The 19,355-nt window shown below is 38.7% G+C and overlaps 1 protein-coding gene across 1 annotated transcript in view; it reads right to left on the minus strand.

Annotated features, from left to right (window-relative positions):
* The window catches only part of BMP5 (bone morphogenetic protein 5), a 150,270-nt gene that overhangs the window by 64,669 nt on the left and 66,246 nt on the right, over positions 1-19,355 (minus strand). Inside the window, exon 2 of the mRNA XM_006070905.3 lies at positions 447-639. Within this exon, the coding sequence (XP_006070967.1) occupies positions 447-639 (193 nt within the window). The remainder of the gene's footprint in view (positions 1-446; positions 640-19,355) is intronic.

Genomic DNA, 19,355 nt, shown 5'->3' on the forward strand with positions numbered 1-19,355 from the left:
GAAGACATACAGATTAGCTGTCGGAATTTACTGCAAATACAAAGCCCACATAACAAGTATATACAGTTTACACTTAACACCAGGAAAAAATAAAGTCCCTGTAACTTAAAAGACAAGTGATTTAAATAATGTTAATCATAAATTCCATATGTGCAGAATTAAAATGGAAGTTTTTCTCATTTTAGAAACTAGGCAGCGGGCCTGGAGAACACATACAGGGGAGCATAAGACCATAGAGCACAGATGGGTGTCGGGAGTACGAAAAAGCTGTGAAATATACGAGGCACGTTTCAGTCAGTTACATGCGTCTTCCACGTGTCTATACATGCCTTGGTGCCATCACATGCAAGCAAGCATGATTCGACACATTACACAGGTTATCAACGGGTTTTACTACAGTGTAATGTGCATCTGCGAGGATAATAAGTCAGATGAAATACTGATACCTATTTGCGTATTCCTTGATGATCTGATATATGCTAATCTTAATCGTTTCATTTTCAAACCGGCCGTTGCTCCTATCCTTGTATATCCGGAATTCTGCAGCCGTCACTGCTTCTCCTTGAGGAATCTGCGTAAGATCGAACCGGAATTCTTTGTAATGCCTTCGCTGGTGCGAAAAATCTTTGTCTCTTTCAACTGAAACCAACAAACAGAAAAGGAAGTAAAATGTTAGTCCTTTATTAAGTATGGAAATTAATGGTAAATTCTTTCACTTTGGAAAACAAACAAGCAGGATGTTATAAAACTGGGAAAACACTAAAACCACAGACTCATACGTGTTTCTAGTTAAAGGAAATTCCACAAACCAACAGCCTTTAGTTCAAAAGCAATATAACCTCTGCGGTTTTATACAAATTCCTGGCTCCTAAATGGAAAGGTTATCCAAAAATGTTTTTTAAAGGGATGGTTGTAAAGTTATTACTAGTGTGTGTATCCAGTACCGGAACAGAGGAGGCTTCATACAAGAATTAGGACTCTGTGATAGAAAGCTCTAGAGTTCCAGGTGAGGTCAGCGGTGAGATTTAGTAGAGCCAAGGGAGGAAAATCGGAAGGCGGCCCAGGGAGCTGCCGGCACAGCGGGACTGTGTTTATGAAATTTTAGAGGTCAAGGAAATAAAACAAATTCATTTTCACAAGGAAGATTATTTCTAAAATGTCTTCCCAGGAGAGTTTTTTCCTCCTTTTAGCAAATGCAGTGCTCTATTTTTTTTTTTTTTTTTTAATGCACTTTCATTAGTTCTTAGTGGTTTCTGAGTGCAACCTCCCCAACTGCGCCCCCCTCTCTCCGCCCCCGCCTCTGCACCGGTGATGCAGCAGCATCCAGTGTCCCAAAGCCCTCCGCCTGTTCTTAGGCTCCGTAATTGAGAGAGGAAGGCGATTCCGCCTTCAGCGACCTTCCTACCAAAAGAGGTCAGAGAATTTTTCCTCTTGGGAATGTGAAGGAGTGTTGAAGAACTCAGGACAGGAAGTGTCAGGCATATCATTACATAATCTGGCTTTATAAAATGCTGAATTGCTTGATACAGTCTATGCTTGTTATCCACCAGGGATCTTGGCCTTCCCTAATCAATAGAAATTGATCAGAAGTCAGACAAGAAATTCAGACAAGGCTTTACTGGGGCCCCTGTTACAGCAGCAGGGAACAAAAGCAATAGATGCCCTTGCTTGCTGCTAAGGGGAGCTGGCTCCTTATAGGAGCTGAGGGTCCAGGGTCCAGGAGTCAGGCCAGAGGAATGGCTCAGACAGGTGGTGCTGTGTGCAGGGGGCATGTGCAGGACCCTGCTTTTGCTCTCAACACCCTGGTTTTGCTCCAGGCTCTTTAGAAGTGGAAGTTGAGTTTTTGATCTTTTTGCATTTGTTGTCTCTATTTTGCCCCAACTGGCATACACATAGTTATTTTTAGTCCCTTATAGTTTTTTTGTATTTTTTTTACTCAAGGAGACCAGTCCAGGCGTAGTGAGGAGTCCTGCATCCCACCTTGTCTCATGCTGGGTACCAAAGTCTTTCTTAAAGAGCCATCTAATGAAAGGGCACAGGTTTAGTAATGACATATCATTTGATGGAATTAAGTTTCGCAGCATTGGTAGCTTTCTTAAAATCTCAGTTATCTCAGATAATATTGGACAGCGAAGCCTGGTAGATGATGGTCCAAAGAGACATGACTGATGTAATTTAGCACCCATAGGACAGGTTACAAAAAATCCACTGCAAAGTACTGTGTTCCAAGTGTCTCACAAACCTACAATAATATTTTTACCTACGTGCAGTGATATTTCATTGCTAAAATGTCACTAAAGAAGAAAAAAGATGTATGCTATAAAAACAACTCCCAAAGTTTGTTAATAGCATTAAGATACAAGAATATCTTTAGGAGATTAATTAAAGTGTCATTACCAACACTGCTGGAAATTTATGGCATTGGGGTCCTAAACCAGAGGAAAGGTCAGGATTAAGAAAGAGAGAAGGCAGTCATGATCATTGAGGAGTGATTTTGGGGAACCAAGGCTGTTGGACACTTAAGTACCAGCATCAGACAGGTTCCAAGTCTGAGAGGAAGCTCATGATAAAGAAACCCACAATCTTTGCCTTTATCCTCCAAAATAATCTCTGGTTTATTTTCCCTAGAGGAGTAGCAGGTGGTTTAGGAGAGCAAGAAACTCGGCCCCACCTCTACCTTAGATACCTACCCCAGTAAAAAGGAAAAGGTAAGCTATGCCTGGAGGCATCTTCATCCCATGAACTTGGAGAGAACGGCGCTCTCAGGCTGCCTGGCTACACCAACACTATCTCCCATAACTCATGAACTTTTGTTTTATTTAAATATCATTATCTTGGTCCTAAGGGCTTCCCTTGTGGCTCAGCTGGTAAAGAATCCACCTGAAATGTGGGAGACTTGGGTTCGACCCCTGTGTTGGGAAGATCCCTGGAGAAGCGAAAGGCTACCCACTCCAATATTCTGGCATGGAGAATTCCATGGACTGTATAGTATAGTCCATGGGATTGCAAAGAGCTGAACATGACTGAGCAACTTTCACTGGTCCTAAAAGAGGTTCATCCCTGGAGAAATTAATTAACCTTTCCCTAAATAAGGAAGATGACTGCATTTTTAAGATCCTATTGTGTTCCATAAATTAAATTGCTTTTATGTTTAAACTTCAGCTGACTATAGTGTAGTCTGCTATGAACATGTCTCCACCTCCAAAGTGTAAGCACAGAAAATTACCTACAAACTGGATTTATAATAGCTAGAGTGTACATACGAATTTAAAATTAGCCAAAACTCTTTTTTTACACACTACGTTTAATTCACTGTAAACTTCTTCTTTTCTGATCCTAATTGAGACAACACAGATGATATCATGAAACATATTTAAATAAAACCGGTTTAAGTATTTTATTAACATTAACACATTACACTTTATAACAATCTGTGGGATAGGTTCTATTATCATCCTAATTTTGAAGATGAAGAAACTGAGGAGGCAAAGAAACTTTGCGAAATAATTTGAATCTGTTAGGTAGAAAGTTAGGCATCAGCAACAAGCAGTGTCCTGTCTATAAGGGATGCAAACTGATCTCTAAACTCCATGCCAGGCACACCCAGGAGAGCTCACAGATATGCTTCAAAGTAACTACAGAGACTTTTCCACTCCTGCACAGGCACCCTAGGTACACAGGCAGTGCAAAATAACCACAGGGGCTTCTCTAAGTAACTTTGGGCAGTAAGGAGTCCATTAAGGGCTCATGAATATTTTACATTTAATTATAACAGACTGAATTATGGGAAGACATAAACAACACAGCTTGTTGTTATATAACTTGCAATTGTCGATTGGCCTTGAGGGTAGGCCCATTTGAATTCCCTTTCATTAACTGGTGGTGGGTACAAGTCCTACTTTGCACAGGGCATAGCCAAAAGTAGGAACTGGAAGTATGAAAGGGGGAAGCCAAGAGGGATCAATAGGAAGGATGAGAACTCCTTTGGGGTCAGCCTGCTCCCGTGTCTTGGGAGTGTCTGTCTTATAAAAGATCTATGAGCTGAACTGAGCTGTAACTTGTCTGTTGTTCTACACCTTTTACTCCATTGCTCCAAATTTTTGTTGTGACAAGATAAGAACTGAGGAAGAGAAATAAACTGACCTGACAAATCCAAGCACTTGAACCAAACTGTGATTCTTAACACGAGGCTGGGTTGCTTGTGCTAAGAGACTGTTACTTTGTCCTAAGTATGTATGCTTTAATAAAGATCAGATAAATTTGAAGTTTGGGATTAACAGATACACACTACCATATATAAAATAAGTAAACAACAAGGACCTACTCTATAGCAGAGGGAGCTATACTCAATACCTTGTAATACCCTATAATGGAAAAGAATCTGAAAAAGGATATATATATATGCATACATATATGTATATATATGAATCATTTTGCTGCACACTTGAAACTAACACAACATTATAAATAAACTATATTTCATTTTTTAATAAAGGAAATAAAAGATCTGAAATTTTGCATTTACAAGTCCAAAATCCAAAAAACTCTGTAAACTGAAATTTTGGCTTTAGCTTCAATTGGCAGAAAAACTGAAAATTAACCAATTTGAGATGATTTTTAAAGTCCCCATTTATCCCCACTTTATATTTATTGCTTTGCTGCAGAAATGTTCTGTTTGTTTGAGTGGGTGGCACGGATCCAGGTTCTGCTTGAGAAATTCCACACTTTAGACTCTAAGCACTCATCAGTCATTCAAAAGTATATATTCTCTATTCTGAAAGTCAATATTCAAAATTCTGAGTGATAACAACCATTATTCAATTTTCCATTAACAATCTATTTTGCATTTGAAATTTAGACAAAAATAACTGTAATTTTGAACATCAGAATTTTGACATGAGTTTGTTAAGGTCCAATCTAGAGCATGCACCTGCATGATGCAGATGAGTATTGAATTCATATTATGTAAAGTCATCTACTGTTCTGGAATCCCCTGTGAGATGTTAGTGTAATAAAGTGGAAAGCTAGAGTTTCAGCTGTTATTATAAAATTTCAGTTTTCTAATCCAGGCTCTTTAACCTAACCCCTTAAGGGGGCAGATTTTCAAAGAGTTTAATAAAATTTTATATTAAATATACCACACAGAATAAAGTTGCAGAGCAGATTTGTCCAGCAATTCAAATTCCTATATCCTACTGCTTTGAATTATAATTGCACCAGTAAATTCCATGGGACATGTTGCAATGAGTAATGGAATAAAAGTAGTATTTATATAGCCTTGCACTCCTAATGATGCTCACAAATATTCACAAGGTAATCTCAGTTACCTAGGGAAGTGTCAAATACTAATATCCCCAACTTAAGAATAAGAAATTGGGTGATGACAGCTAGGCAGTAACAGATGTCCGTCTTCTAAAGCTCATTATAAATCTTTGTTCAATATCCATACCACCTACATAATGACATCCTACTGAGGGACTAGTTCATTGTTAGGACAGGTGACTCTTGAACAATGCAGGGCCAGGAAAACTGACCTCCTGCACAGTCAAAAATCTGTGTTTAAGTTTGACTCCACAAAACTTAACTACTAATAGCCTACAGTTGACTGGAAGCCTTACTTATATCATAAACTTTTGATTAACATATATTTTGTATGTTATATCTATGTATGTTGTATGCATTCATGACATACTTAACTTTTTCTTACTGTATCTGATTTTTCTAGGTTATTATGTTCATGTCTGAGCTTTTTCAAACTGCTTCAGATCTCCGAAAATGTTTCCAACATGTTTATTGAAAAAATCTGCATATTAGAGGATCCATGCAGTTCCAACTGTGTTGTTTTGGGGATCCATTGTATATTTCAACAATCTTTATCAACATTACACAAAAATGTGGAGGACAGGTGAAGTAGCAAGGGTTTGATCACCAGTGTATAATCAGCATCTAACCCAACAAAATATTGATTCAAAGAAATCTAATAAACTTTGGTTGAATGAAAGACTGAATAGATCAAAGGCTGTTTCTGTCTTTTCCCTCAGCACCATCAAGCCACCTTGCCCACTGACTGAGGGCATCCAGATTTATTTGCCTCTCATTTGGGGGGAGGGAGGGACATATATTTTATTTAATCCTTGCAACTTTACTTATGTCCGTAAGAGTCTCTTACTTGCTCAAGAGCCCACAGCCTATAATTCGGAGAGAACAGATTTCAACCCAAGATCAAGATGTCAACTTCACAAGCCCCAACAAGACGCTGTGTTAGCTTTTCCTGGATGTCATTTTGTTTGTTCATTTTGTCTAATTATCCCTCAGGAGAGTTGATCTTTCAATGCTTTCGTTCTCCTCTATGAGATGTTCCTACCCTAGAGAGGATGCCTTACATTCTGAACTCCACTCATTCTAGAAATCACTCCCTCCAACCTTTGTCTTAGAAAACTTTATATTATATTCACTTTTTTAATACTTACTCCATTTCTTATCCAAGGAAATGTTTATGAACAAGCAAGCGATTGTATTCACAAGTTGAATTAATATTATATAATATTTATTTTTTTTTAGCCACATTGCATGGTTTGTGGGATCCCAGTTCTCCAAATAGGGTTCCAACTTGTATCCCCTGCAGTGGAAGACAGAGCTTAACCACTGGACTGCCAGAAAAGCCCTTATATAATATATCTATTAGCAAAAAAGGTCATCCTTTTCCTACAACTACGTTTTAAAATAATTGTAACTCACTAGCTGTTAGCTGTCTCCATCTGACCTACTACTAAAACAACACTTCCAAAATAGATGAACAAGAACACATACATCTCATACTCTTTAAATGTAAGCTTTTTATAGGAGCTATCTTTGCCTTGTTCATATTGTGATTACTTTTATATTAAATATATTGTGTTTCTCTGTATATTACACTGTGCTACATAACTCAATGCAATTGTAAATGGCTTGGAAAGCTTAAAAGATAATAAACAAGTAGAAAAAATCATTGCAATATGTACAAAATATTTGGAGGTTTTGATTTGATTCACAATGTATTAAATATTTGTATCTTTCAATTCATTATTTTACTTCTGTGTTAAATCAACAAATGCTATGCATGAGTTTCCAATACAACCTTATTATCATTTCTAATAAAGTCTGCATTATAAGATTAATATCTGCCAGATCTTATAAAAATCGTAACTGTCAATACATTCCTATTCAAGAGTAAAAAAGATCTCATTGCCAGACAAGACAAATAAAAACAAAAAGTGAAACAAAACAATAAAAAAGAAGAGTGAGCTCACTCAAGTCACACCAAGACTTGTCCAGGGGGATAAAATGACACAGGGGTTGAAACAGGCTGAGACCAGGAGGTTAACACTTGTTTCTGGTGGGGATCATTTCTTCATCCCACAACACTTCACTGTTTCTCTCATATGAAATGCAAAAGAGAGTATACGAACAAATATGTGCTCAATCGCTCAGTCATGTCTGACTCTCTGCAACCCCAAGGACTGTAGTCCACCAGGCTCCTCTATCCATGGCGATTCTCCAGGCAAGAACACTGGAGAGGGTTGCCATGCACGCCCTCCTCAAGGGGATCTTCCCAACCCAGGGACTGAACCCAGGTCTCCCGCATTACAGGTGAATTTTTTACCATCTGAACCACCAGGGAAGCCCAAGACTACTAGAATGGGTAGCCTATCCCTTCTCCAGGGGAACTTCCCAACCCAGGAATCAAACAAGGGTCTCCTGCATTGCAGGTGGATTCTTTATCAGCTGAGCTACTTGGGAAGCCCTTAGGAACAAATATAGCTAGACTTAAAACATGCATCTTTATCAATTGATTCACCTTTGAAAATTGTATTTAAAAAGAGAAGAGGACAACCTGCCTAGACTTCTATTTTCTTATCTGCTTATGTATCTAACCAGACCAAGGGATTATATTTTGCCAAACAGTCATGCAAATACAACCCAAATGCCACAGGCTCCTCTCCCACTGTCGTTTGTGATACACTCTTGTTTGGAAGACTGTTACATGAAAACCGGCAAGATCACCATACATTAAACAAGCGCACCAACACAGGGTTGTTCATTTAACATTTGAGCTGACGGTGGCCCACAGCGCTCTCTACAAAAATGAAAGATTTGCTTCCTGCACACACACACACACACCTCAGCTCACAGAAAAAAAAAACACATCAAAAAGTCAGCAAAATTAATACAGCTTACCACTCAAAACAGAATTGTAATGATGATGGGAAATGTACCTCCTTCTGCTTTCAGAAAGCATGTTTTGTGTCTTCCAAACGTTTCCATCTACAAACCACCTAGAACAACTGAAAGGTCACCTACACTGGCAGAAACGGAGAGTGGATTTATTTTTATAGTTTATTTTAAAAGTGGCAACATCAAAGCATGCAAGAGGTAATATATGAATCAGAAGATTCACATTCCATGAGTAATGGGCTGAGAGTGAAAAGAAACAGGATCGCCTTTATAGAAGCCCCAAACTACATTCTAAATGCTCTAAATTGTCAAAGTTCTGCAAAGATTAAGCTTCTTGTGTTTAAAGACAAGACATACACTGAGGCATTTTCTTGTTGAGATATAACTTTCCAGAAGTCAATGACTGATGGCATTCCCTTTTTTCCAAACAGACACCTCTCTGAATGACTTTATCATAAGTAGAAATTGGATAGAAATGTCCTAACTAAATATTTTGCTGTCTGCAATATCTGAAGAGTAGGGCTAATTAACAGAGAATTGCAGTTTTATCTGTTTAGTGATTTATCTGCCGTTTTAAGGGGATGCATCCATGGGTAATCACTCTTAATCTCCCACACAGGGCTGTAACTTGGAAGATTCAAACAGAACCAGTAGCTGCAAGACAAAGATAGCGTTTTCCCAGGAGCACAGCCAGCTGTTGAAAGAATACAGATCATTGTTTGCTGCTGAGTGCAAAAAATCATTAAGAGATTACTCATAGAATTATTAATCTGTATTACATTTTAAAGTGAAAAAAAAAAAAAGCAAAGCTGTCATGTGACTACCGAGATGCCTCACTCTGCGAGGCATTCTTCGCTGACTAGTCCACTGAGAAACATAAACTTGGGCCTATAAAGGCCTATTCATTGGTCAGTGAATGCACATGTTACATGTTTCTTTGAAAGGATAACCATCCCAGAGAGTGTGGTAAACTCCAGATTCCAGAAACCCTAAGAGCCTCTTAATACCATAGCCATGTGTGACTTGAAAAAGGGAAAACTGTCCCCTGGAATGGTCTGTTGCGAAGAACAATTTCAATTGACTTTTGAATGTCCTATAGTTGAAGTCTTCTTACTGGTGGTCATAAATGCTTCATGAATATAGTTGTATAAGGAGGAAAAATTGCAAAACAATAGTGAGATGGTTAAATTATTTAAATCTTGTCCTGTGATAGGTAAAGAAATTAATTTCCTGAATTAATTAAAACAATGCTGCACATAATTTTGAAATTGACAAAATTACTGATCCAACATTTATATATTACTTTGCTTTAAAAATATGAGCAATTTAGGGACCCAAAGAATTAAACCTGAGATATACAGAACAGACTTGTGAGTGCCAAGTAGGAGGGAAGTGTGAGAGGGAGGGGGTGGGAGTTTGGGATTAGCAGGTACAAACTGTTATACATAGGCTGGATAAACAACAGGTCCTGCTGTAGAGCACAGGGAGCAAAATTCAATATCCTGTGATAAATCATATGGAAAACAATATGAGGAAGCATGCTGCTGCTGCTGCTAAGTCGCTTCAGTCGTGTCTGACTCTATGCGATCCCATAAGACGGCAGCCCACCAGGCTCCCCCGTCCCTGGGATTCTCCAGGCAAGAACACTGGAGTGGATTGCCATTTCCTTCTCCAATGCGTGAAAGTGAAAGGTGAAAGTGAAGTCGCTCAGTCGTGTCCGACTCTTAGCAACCCCATGGACTGCAGCCCACCAAGCTCCTCCGTCCATGGGATTTTCCAGGCAAGAGTACTGGAGTGGGGTGCCATTGCCTTCTCCGATGAGGAAGCATATATATGCATAATTGAGTCACTTTGCTGTAGAGCAGAGATTAAGCACAACCTTGTAAATCAACTATAATTCATTAAGTCTTCTACAAAAAGAGCTTTGGAACTGGAAGGAAGACTGTCTTAAGGTTTCCTCTCACTTCTCAGACTGGATGGGGCCCAGCACTCAGCCATCAGTGGTTATTAGAATTCAATAATAATAGTTAAACCAAGCATTGGAATAAAAACTGATGTGTTCAATAATTAACAGTAATAGCAATAAATTAAGCACTTGTTGATTTCATAAGATTAAGACATTTTCATTTTTAACTTTTTCTCCCTTCCTTGATCCAATCCCAGTCCTGGCTGTCAGGGAGCTGCTTTTCTCTCTCTGGCCTTCCATATACACACATCTTGATTATCCTGAAAATAGCCATGGTGCTACCTCTAACTTTAATCAAGTCAAAAATATTAATTGGATAACTGCTCTGGGTCAGAGATCTCAGAAGCAAAGAGCTAGGAGCTCTGGATGAGAACAGACGTGGAGAAGCACCATGTGGCACAGTGGGGTGGGGTTTTGAGGAAGACATGTGTGGGGACAGAATAAGGAAGGAAGGAGCAACACAGGGTGCAGGAGGCTTCAAGGGGAGGTCATTTTGAACTTGGCCTTAAAGAATCATCACCACATAGAGAAAGGAGTTTGTATAGGTGGAATTAGATGTGAAATTTAGGGCCACAGGAGTGAATAATAAGTAGTTCATTGTCCTTGCACATGGTGGGTTGAGGGTGGACCTAGATCCTAGACCTGAGATCCTCTAAGACGCTTCCCACATGTTCAAAGTCCAAATCGCACTGCTTAAAATCTCCTACTTAAATATCCTTAAAATCTTCTATTTAAAAGGCAATGCCAAAGAATGCTCAAACTACTGCACACTTGCACTCATCTCACACACTAGTACTCTTGCCTGGAAAATCCCATGGATGGAGGACCCTGGTAGGCTGCAGTCCATGAGGTCGTTAAGAGTCAGACACGACTGAGCGACTTCACTTCACTTTTCACTTTCATGCACTGGAGAAGGAAATGGCAACCCACTCCAGTGTTCTTGCCTGGAGAATCCCAGGGACGGGGGAGCCTGGTGGGCTGCCATCTATGGGGTTGCACAGAGTTGGACACGACTGAAGCGACTTAGCAACAGCAGCACAAACTAGTAAAGTAAAGCTCAAAATTCTCCAAGCCAGGCTTCAACAATATGTGAACCATGAACTTCCAGATGTTCAAGCTGGTTTTAGAAAAGGCAGAGGAACCAGAGATCAAATTCCCAACATCTGTTGGATCATCAAAAAAGCAAGAGAGTTCCAGAAAAACATCTATTTCTGCTTTATTGACTATGCCAAAGCATTTGACTGTGTGGATCACCACAAACTATGGAAAATTCTGAAAGAGATGGGAATAGCAGACCACCTGACCTGCCTCCTGAGAAATCTGTATGCAGGTCAAGAAGCAACAGTTAGAACCGAACATGGAACAGCAGAGTGGTTCCAAATAGGAAAAGGAGTTCTTCAAGGCTGTATATTGTCACCCTGCTTATTTAACTTATATGCAGAGTACATCATGAGAAATGCTGGACTGGAGGAAACACAAGCTGGAATCAAGATTGCCAAGAGATATATCAATAACCTCAGATATGCAGATGACACCAGCCTTATGGCAGAAAGCAAAGAAAAACTAAAGAGCCTGTTGATGAAAGTGAAAGAGAAGAGTGAAAAAGTTGGCTTAAAACTCAACATTCATTGATTTGCGGATATTGAAGAATCCTTGCATCCCTGGGATAAAGCCCACTTGGTCCTGGTGTATGATCTTTTTAATGTGTTGTTGGATTCTGATTGCTAGAATTTTGTTAAGAATTTTTGCATCTATGTTCATCAGGGATATTGGCCTGTAGTTTTCTTTTTTTGTGGGATCTTTGTCAGGTTTTGGTATTAGGGTGATGGTGGCCTCATAGAATGAGTTTGGAAGTGTACCTTCCTCTGCAATTTTCTGGAAGAGTTTGAGTAGGATAGATGTTAGCTCTTCTCTAAATTTTTGGTAGAATTCAGCTGTGAAGCCGTCTGGACCTGGGCTTTTGTTTGCTGGAAGATTTCTGATTACAGTTTCAATTTCTGTGCTTGTGATGGGTCTGTTAAGATTTTCTATTTCTTCCTGATCCACTTTTGGAAAGTTGTACTTTTCTAAGAATTTGTCCATTTCTTCCACGTTGTCCATTTTATTGGCATATAATTGCTGATAGTAGTCTCTTATGATCCTTTGTATTTCTGTGTTGTCTGTTGTGATCTCTCCATTTTCATTTCTAATTTTATTGATTTGATTTTTCTCCCTTTGTTTCTTGATGAGTCTGGCTAATGGTTTGTCAATTTTATTTATCCTTTCAAAGAACCAGCTTTTGGCTTTGTTGATTTTTGCTATGGTCTCTTTTGTTTCTTTTGCATTTATTTCTGCCCTAATTTTTAAGATTTCTTTCCTTCTACTAACCCTGGGGTTCTTCATTTCTTCCTTTTCTAGTTGCTTTAGGTGAAGAGTTAGGTTATTTATTTGACTTTTTTCTTGTTTCTTGAGGTATACCTGTATTGCTATGAACTTTCCCCTTAGGACTGCTTTTACCGTGTCCCACAGGTTTTGGGTTGTTGTGTTTTCATTTTCATTTGTTTCTGTGCAAATTTTTATTTCTTTTTTGATTTCTTCTGTGATTTGTTGGTTATTCAGCAGCATGTTGTTCAGCCTCCATATGTTGGAATTTTTAATACTATTTCTCTTGTAATTGAGGTCTAATCTTACTGCATTGTGGTCAGAAAAGATGCTTGGAATGATTTCAATTTTTTTTGAATTTACCAAGGCTAGATTTATAAAACTCCTAGAGGAGAACATAGGCAAAACACTCTTCAACATACATCACAAGAGGATCCTCTATGACCCACCTCCCAGAATATTGGAAATAAAAGCAAAAATAACCGAACGGGACCTAATTAAACTTAAAGGCTTCTGCACAACAAAGGAAACTATTAGCAAGGTGAAAAGGCAGCCTTCAGAATGGGAGAAAATAATAGCAAATGAAGCAACAAACAACTAATCTCAAAAATATACAAGCAGCTCCTACAGCTCAATTCCAGAAAAATAAATGACCCAATCAAAAAATGGGCCAAAGAACTAAATAGATATTTCTCCAAAGAAGACATACAGATGGCTAACAAACACATGAAAAGATGCTCAACATCATTCATTATCAGAGAAATGCAAATCAAAACACTATGAGGTACCATTTCACGCCAGTCAGAATGGCTGAAATCCAAAAAGTCTACAAGCAATAAATGCTGGAGAGGGTGTGGAGAAAAGGGAACCCTCTTACACTGTTGGTGGGAATGCAAACTAGTACAGCCACTATGGAGAACAGTGTGGAGATTCCTTTAAAAACTGGAAATAGAACTGCCTTATGACCCAGCAATCCCACTGCTGGGCATACACACCAAGGAAACCAGAATTGAAAGAGACACGTGTACCCCAATGTTCATCGCAGCACTGTTTATAATAGCCAGGACATGGAAGCAACCAAATGTCCATCAGCAGATGAATGGATAAGAAAGCTGTGGTACATATACACAATGGAGTATTACTCAGCCATTAAAAAGAATACATTTGAATCAGTTCTAATGAGGTGGATGAAACTGGAACCTATTATACAGAGTGAAGTAAGCCAGAAAGAAAAACACCAATACAGTATACTAACGCATATATATGGAATTTAGAAAGATGGTAACAATAACCCTGTATACAAGACAGCAAAAGAGACACTGATGTATAGAACAGTCTTTTGGACTCTGTGGGAGAGGAAGAGGGTGGGAAGATTTGGGAGAATGGCATTGAAACATGTATAATATCATATATGAAACGAGTCGCCAGTCCAGGTTGGATACATGATACTGGATGCTTGGGGCTGGTACACTGGGACGACCTAGAGGGATGGTATGGGGAGGGAGAAGGGAGGAGGGTTCAGGATGGGGAACACATGTATACCTGTGGCAGATTCAGTTTAATATATGGCAAAGCCAATACAATATTGTAAAGTTAAAAAAAAAAAAAACAACTCAACATTCAGAAAACTAAGATCATGGCATCCGGTCCCATGACTTCATGGCAAATAGATGGGGAAACAGTGGAAACAGTGTCAGACATTATTTTGGGGAGCTCCAAAATCACTACAGATGGTGATTGCAGCCATGAAATTAAAAGACGCTTACTCCTTGAAAGGAAAGTTATGACCAACCTAGACAGCCTATTAAAAAGCAGAGACATTATTTTGTCAACAAAGGTCCATCTAGTCAAGGCTATGGTTTTTCCAGTAGTCATGTATGGATATGAGAGTTGGACTATAAAGAAAGCTGAGTACTGAAGAATTGATGCTTTTGAACTGTGGTGCTGGAGAAGACTCTTGAGAGTCCCTTGGACTGCAAGGAGATCCAACCAGTCCATCCAAAAGGAAATCAGTTCTGAATATTCATTGGAAGGACTGATGCTGAAGCTGAAACTCCGATACTTTGGCCACCTAATGCAAACAGCTGACTCATTTGAAAAGACCCTGATCCTGGGAAACATTGAAGGTGGGAGGAGAAGGGAATGACAGAGGATGAGATGGTTGGACAGCATCACCGACTCAATGGACATGAGTTTGTGTAAACTCTGGGAGTTGGTGATAGACAGGGAGGCCTGCCATGCAGCAGTCCATAGGGTTGCAAAGAGCTGGACATGACTGAGCAACTAAACTGAACTGAACTGAACTGAAAATCTCTAGTTTGAATTCTTCAAAGACTACTTCGAAATCTCCCCCAAATTAATTTCTCCTGCTGGAAGCCTTAGTTCTCTAGCTCTTTCCTGGTGACTCAGATAATGAAGAGTCTGCCTGAATTGCAGGAGACCTGGCTTCAGTCCCTAGGTGGGGACAATCCCCTGGAGAAGAAAATAGCTACCCACTCCAGTTCTTGCCTGGAGATTCCATGGACAGAGGAGCCTGGCAGGCTACAGTCCATGGGGTCACAAAGAGCTGGACACGACTGAGCAACTAACACTTTCACTTAGTTCCCTAATCTATCCCTTGGACAGCAAGGAGATCAAACCAATCAATCCTAAAAGAAATCAACCCTGAATATTCATTGGAAAGACTGAAGCTCTAATACTTTGGTGATATTAGAAGAGATTTTCAACATCCCTGAGACTTTATTTATCTATCTTTAACATGGAGATCGATCAGGAAAGGCTTTCTCCACAGTGTACTATAGAGGTTAAATAATATTTGAGAGAGAGGATCATTACATAGTTTCAGAAACAGAGCAATTTCTCAAAAAGATGTAGCTCTTGTATGAATTACTTTCCATTTACATTATGATTATTATATAACTTTATATTAATCCCATTGAGTAAGATAGTTTAGAGGAATATCCATTTTGTCTTGTCCCTTTTCTTTGTGTTTATACATATATCACCAAAACAGTAAATGATCAATACAAATTTAACCGTACAAAATTGCTACCTTGCCTGAAACACAGCCATGCTGATGATCAACAAGTCCACTTCTATATCTGGACTATAGACATATTAATAAAGGTGATGACTATTACCATGTTTTAATTTTGTTATAATGTTTAACTTTGTTATCAAATTGAAAAGACAATTTTTTTTGGTTTCTAATTTTGCTATGTAATTTTGTTACAGTGTAATAGTTTTTTTCTTAACTTTTCTTTGTTTAGTTATAGTTATATAATTCACTTTTCGTATGTTGCTGTAGCGGCATTAAGAAAATCAGAGCAAAACCTGTATTCAGAGCAAAGGCCTGTATGCAGGACGAGAAGCAGCAGTTAGAACCAGACTTGAAAACACTGGCTGTTTCAAAAGTGGGAAAAGAGTACATCAAGGCTGTATATTGTCACTGTGCTTATTTAACATCTGTGCAGAGTACACCATGTGAGATGCTGCTGGGCTGGATGAAGCTCAAGCTGGAATCAAGACTGAGGGGAGAAATATCAATAACCTCAGATATGCAGATGATAACACCCTAATGGCTGAAAGCAAAGAGGAACTAAAGAGCCTCTTGATAAAGGTGAAAGAGAAGAGTGAAAACCTGGCTTAAAACTCAACATTCAAAAACCGAAGATCATGGCATCCAGTCCTGTTACTTCATGGCAAATAGATGGGGAGACAATGGAAACAGTGACAGACTTTATTTTCTTGGACTCCAAAATCACTGTGGATGGTGACTGCAGCTGTGAAATTAAAAGACGTTTGCTCCTTGGAAGAAAAGCTATGACAAACCTAGGTAGCATATTAAAAAGCAGAGACATCACTTTGCTGACAAAGGTCCATATAGTCAAAGCTATGGTTTTTCCAGTAGTCATGTATGGATGTGAGAGTTGGTCCATAAAGAAAGCTGAGTGCTGAAGAATTGATGCTTTCAAATTGTGGTGCTGGAGAAGACTCTTGAGAGTCCCTTAGACAGCAAGGAGATCAAACCAGTCAAGCCTAAAAGAAATCAACCCTGAATATTCATTGGAAGGACTGAATCTCCAATACTTTGGCCACCTGATATGAAGAGTTGACCCATTGGAAAAGACCCTGATGCTGGGAAAGATTGAAGGCAGGAGGAGGAGGGGGTAACAGAAGATGAGGTGGTTTGATGGTATCATGGATTCATGGACATGAGTTTGGGCAAACTCCGGGAGATGATGAAGGACAGGGCTCACAAAGAGTCAGACACGACTTAGTGACTGAACAACAGCAACAAAGAAAATCAGGCTAGATTTTTACAACTGTGGGTAGTTAGAAAATAATTGTATTTACTCGATATCTTGTTTTAAATATTTCACATATACAAGATAGAGGACACAGCAGCATACATTTTGACATGCACACTCATTCGACATACTCATTCATTACTCATCAATCCAGTCAAATTAGCAGGTCCTGAAACATTTCCTCCTTAAAGGAGTCTGAAAGTCACTTAGCTTTTTTACCCCTGAAGACAATAATGCATCCTGACATGTAGAAAATATTTTGTTGTTTTTTTATTATAGATGTTTTATACAGGAAATAATTATTTGGACTTTAAAGCAAATATTCATCTTTTGTGGGTTGGATGTTAATATTAAACTTCAAAAGTCAGTTTAGAATTAATATCCCCAGAGGATGGTACCTGATTAATTCATTCTGTGTAATAAAAAATGATTACTTAATGATGAGTGAATATACTTAGTATGTAAATAATGGATTTCAGTTAAGCTTTGTACAAATATTTGAGAAATTTTGTGTTTACCTACAAGAAGTCAATGTAAAAACACAACTATCTGATAATCACCTTTTGGTAAATATTTATCTTGTGTTCTTTAGTGGAAAAATCTGTGGACTTTGTAGATTGCCTGGCAGCTAGAGGTCAACCATCCCAATCGCACCAGATTTCACTGAATGACCTCATGAATCCATCTGCTCCATTGGTAAAATAACACAGTTCATTTTTAACCACCTGAAGGTGACGGAGGTTACAGTAAATGATAAAAAGCAAAGAGCCCTCTTTTACATCTTGGATACCATGAAATGAAATGATAGTTTATCTACAGCAAATACTTGTGGTTATCTGACAAAAACAGGTCAAAGGTTTTGTGCGTTTTCTCTGAAATTGCTCAGGGTCTTCTCTAATGACTGATAATTGGAAACAGAGGCTGGACTCCCAAATGTGATGGGTGACAGATGAGCAGTAGATTAATGTCAATACTTGGTTAGGAGACACTACAAGGTCAGGGGTTACAGGAATTAGCCATTGTGCTGCTGTGAAAAGGCAAACATCAAAAGTCTATTATCCTCTTAAGAGCTCTTCTCCAGGCCTGAAATCCATTCTCACTTGCTTTGGTTATAATTGAGAGATATCATGATGCCATGATACATGCGATGTCAAAGTGAAACCACTCACCCTAAGTGTATCAATAGTTAGGGTTTGCAAGTTTTTATTTATACAGTAAAGAAATACTGTTTTCATATCACATTTTTAGTGTACTCAATGTTCATTTTGGAGAATTTCAGAAACATCTTGTCCAGGAAAAAAAAAATAATCATCCTTAGTGGAAAAAAAGAAAAACTAGAAAACTTGCCATTAAGTGTGTTCAAAATTTCTCTATGGGGGGAAATGAAGGAAGTTTAAGACATTTGCATTGTTTTAAGGATATGAGAATTTCTGTAGCTGAACAAATGTGTTTCTCGAGTGAGCTGCTTTAAATTTGAAATCAGTATGATAACTTTTATAGAGTTCACTCAAGTTCAGTCTGTGGTTCAAGCCGAACTACATTTTTTCTGCCTAATGGGTTGCATCAGTGAAGTTTGGTACAGGAAGGAGGACACAGAGAAATGTGATTGGACTTAAAGCCATATCAAGTTATCAGAAACACAATTACGTGGTTTTACAGGTTTTTAATAAAGGAATAAAATGGTATATATGAATGTATTACCTCTATGCTCTGTAACTAATTCATCTGTTCTGCTTGGGCAGGGCCCGTACGTGCTCATGGTGGCCCAAGTCTGTTTCCTATAGTTGCCATTGCAGTCCCTGGCCCCAGATTTTAAGCTTGACAACAGTTCTGCTTGTCTCATCGCTGTGTACTCCATTCCTTCTTCAATCTCTGATACATAGTAGGTGAGGAATATACATGGGAAGAGAATGAATATGAGAATATAGGCATTTATGTCTGATTCTGTTTCTTTTTGTTTGTTTCAGGAGGGAGAATAAATACAGACTCCAATGAACCAACGGGGCTTCCCTTTGTGGCTGAGCTGGCAAAGAATCCGCCTGCAATGCAGGAGACCTGGGTTCGATCCCTGGGTTGGGAAGATCCCTTGGAAAATGGAAAGGCTGCCCACTCTGGGTATTCTGGCCTGGAGAATTCCATGGACTGTATAATCCATGGGGTCTCAAAGAGTCGGATATGACTGATCGACTTTCACTTTCACTTTTCCATTGAACCAACTAAGCCAAAAGCCCCTCAACCAATTTGTTCTTTTTCAAAAATTTGAAGTCTGGTTGATTTATAATTTAACCATTTATTCTTAAATGAGTCTTGCTCATGTTTCAAAATAGTATTCTTCCTAATGGTATATTTCTTTTCCCTTTCTTCTTTGAAAGGGATTCAAATAAATAAGGATAATTTATAGCCCTAGCATTTTATATTTATTTTGTTTCCACCAACTAGAATGATTCTTAAAGACAAATTCTAAAATACTAGAATCTCTTATTCTTCAATGGATATATTAGGAA

This window comes from Bubalus bubalis, chromosome 2 (genome assembly GCF_019923935.1).
Source record: "Bubalus bubalis isolate 160015118507 breed Murrah chromosome 2, NDDB_SH_1, whole genome shotgun sequence".
In the NCBI taxonomy this organism is placed as follows: domain Eukaryota; kingdom Metazoa; phylum Chordata; class Mammalia; order Artiodactyla; family Bovidae; genus Bubalus; species Bubalus bubalis.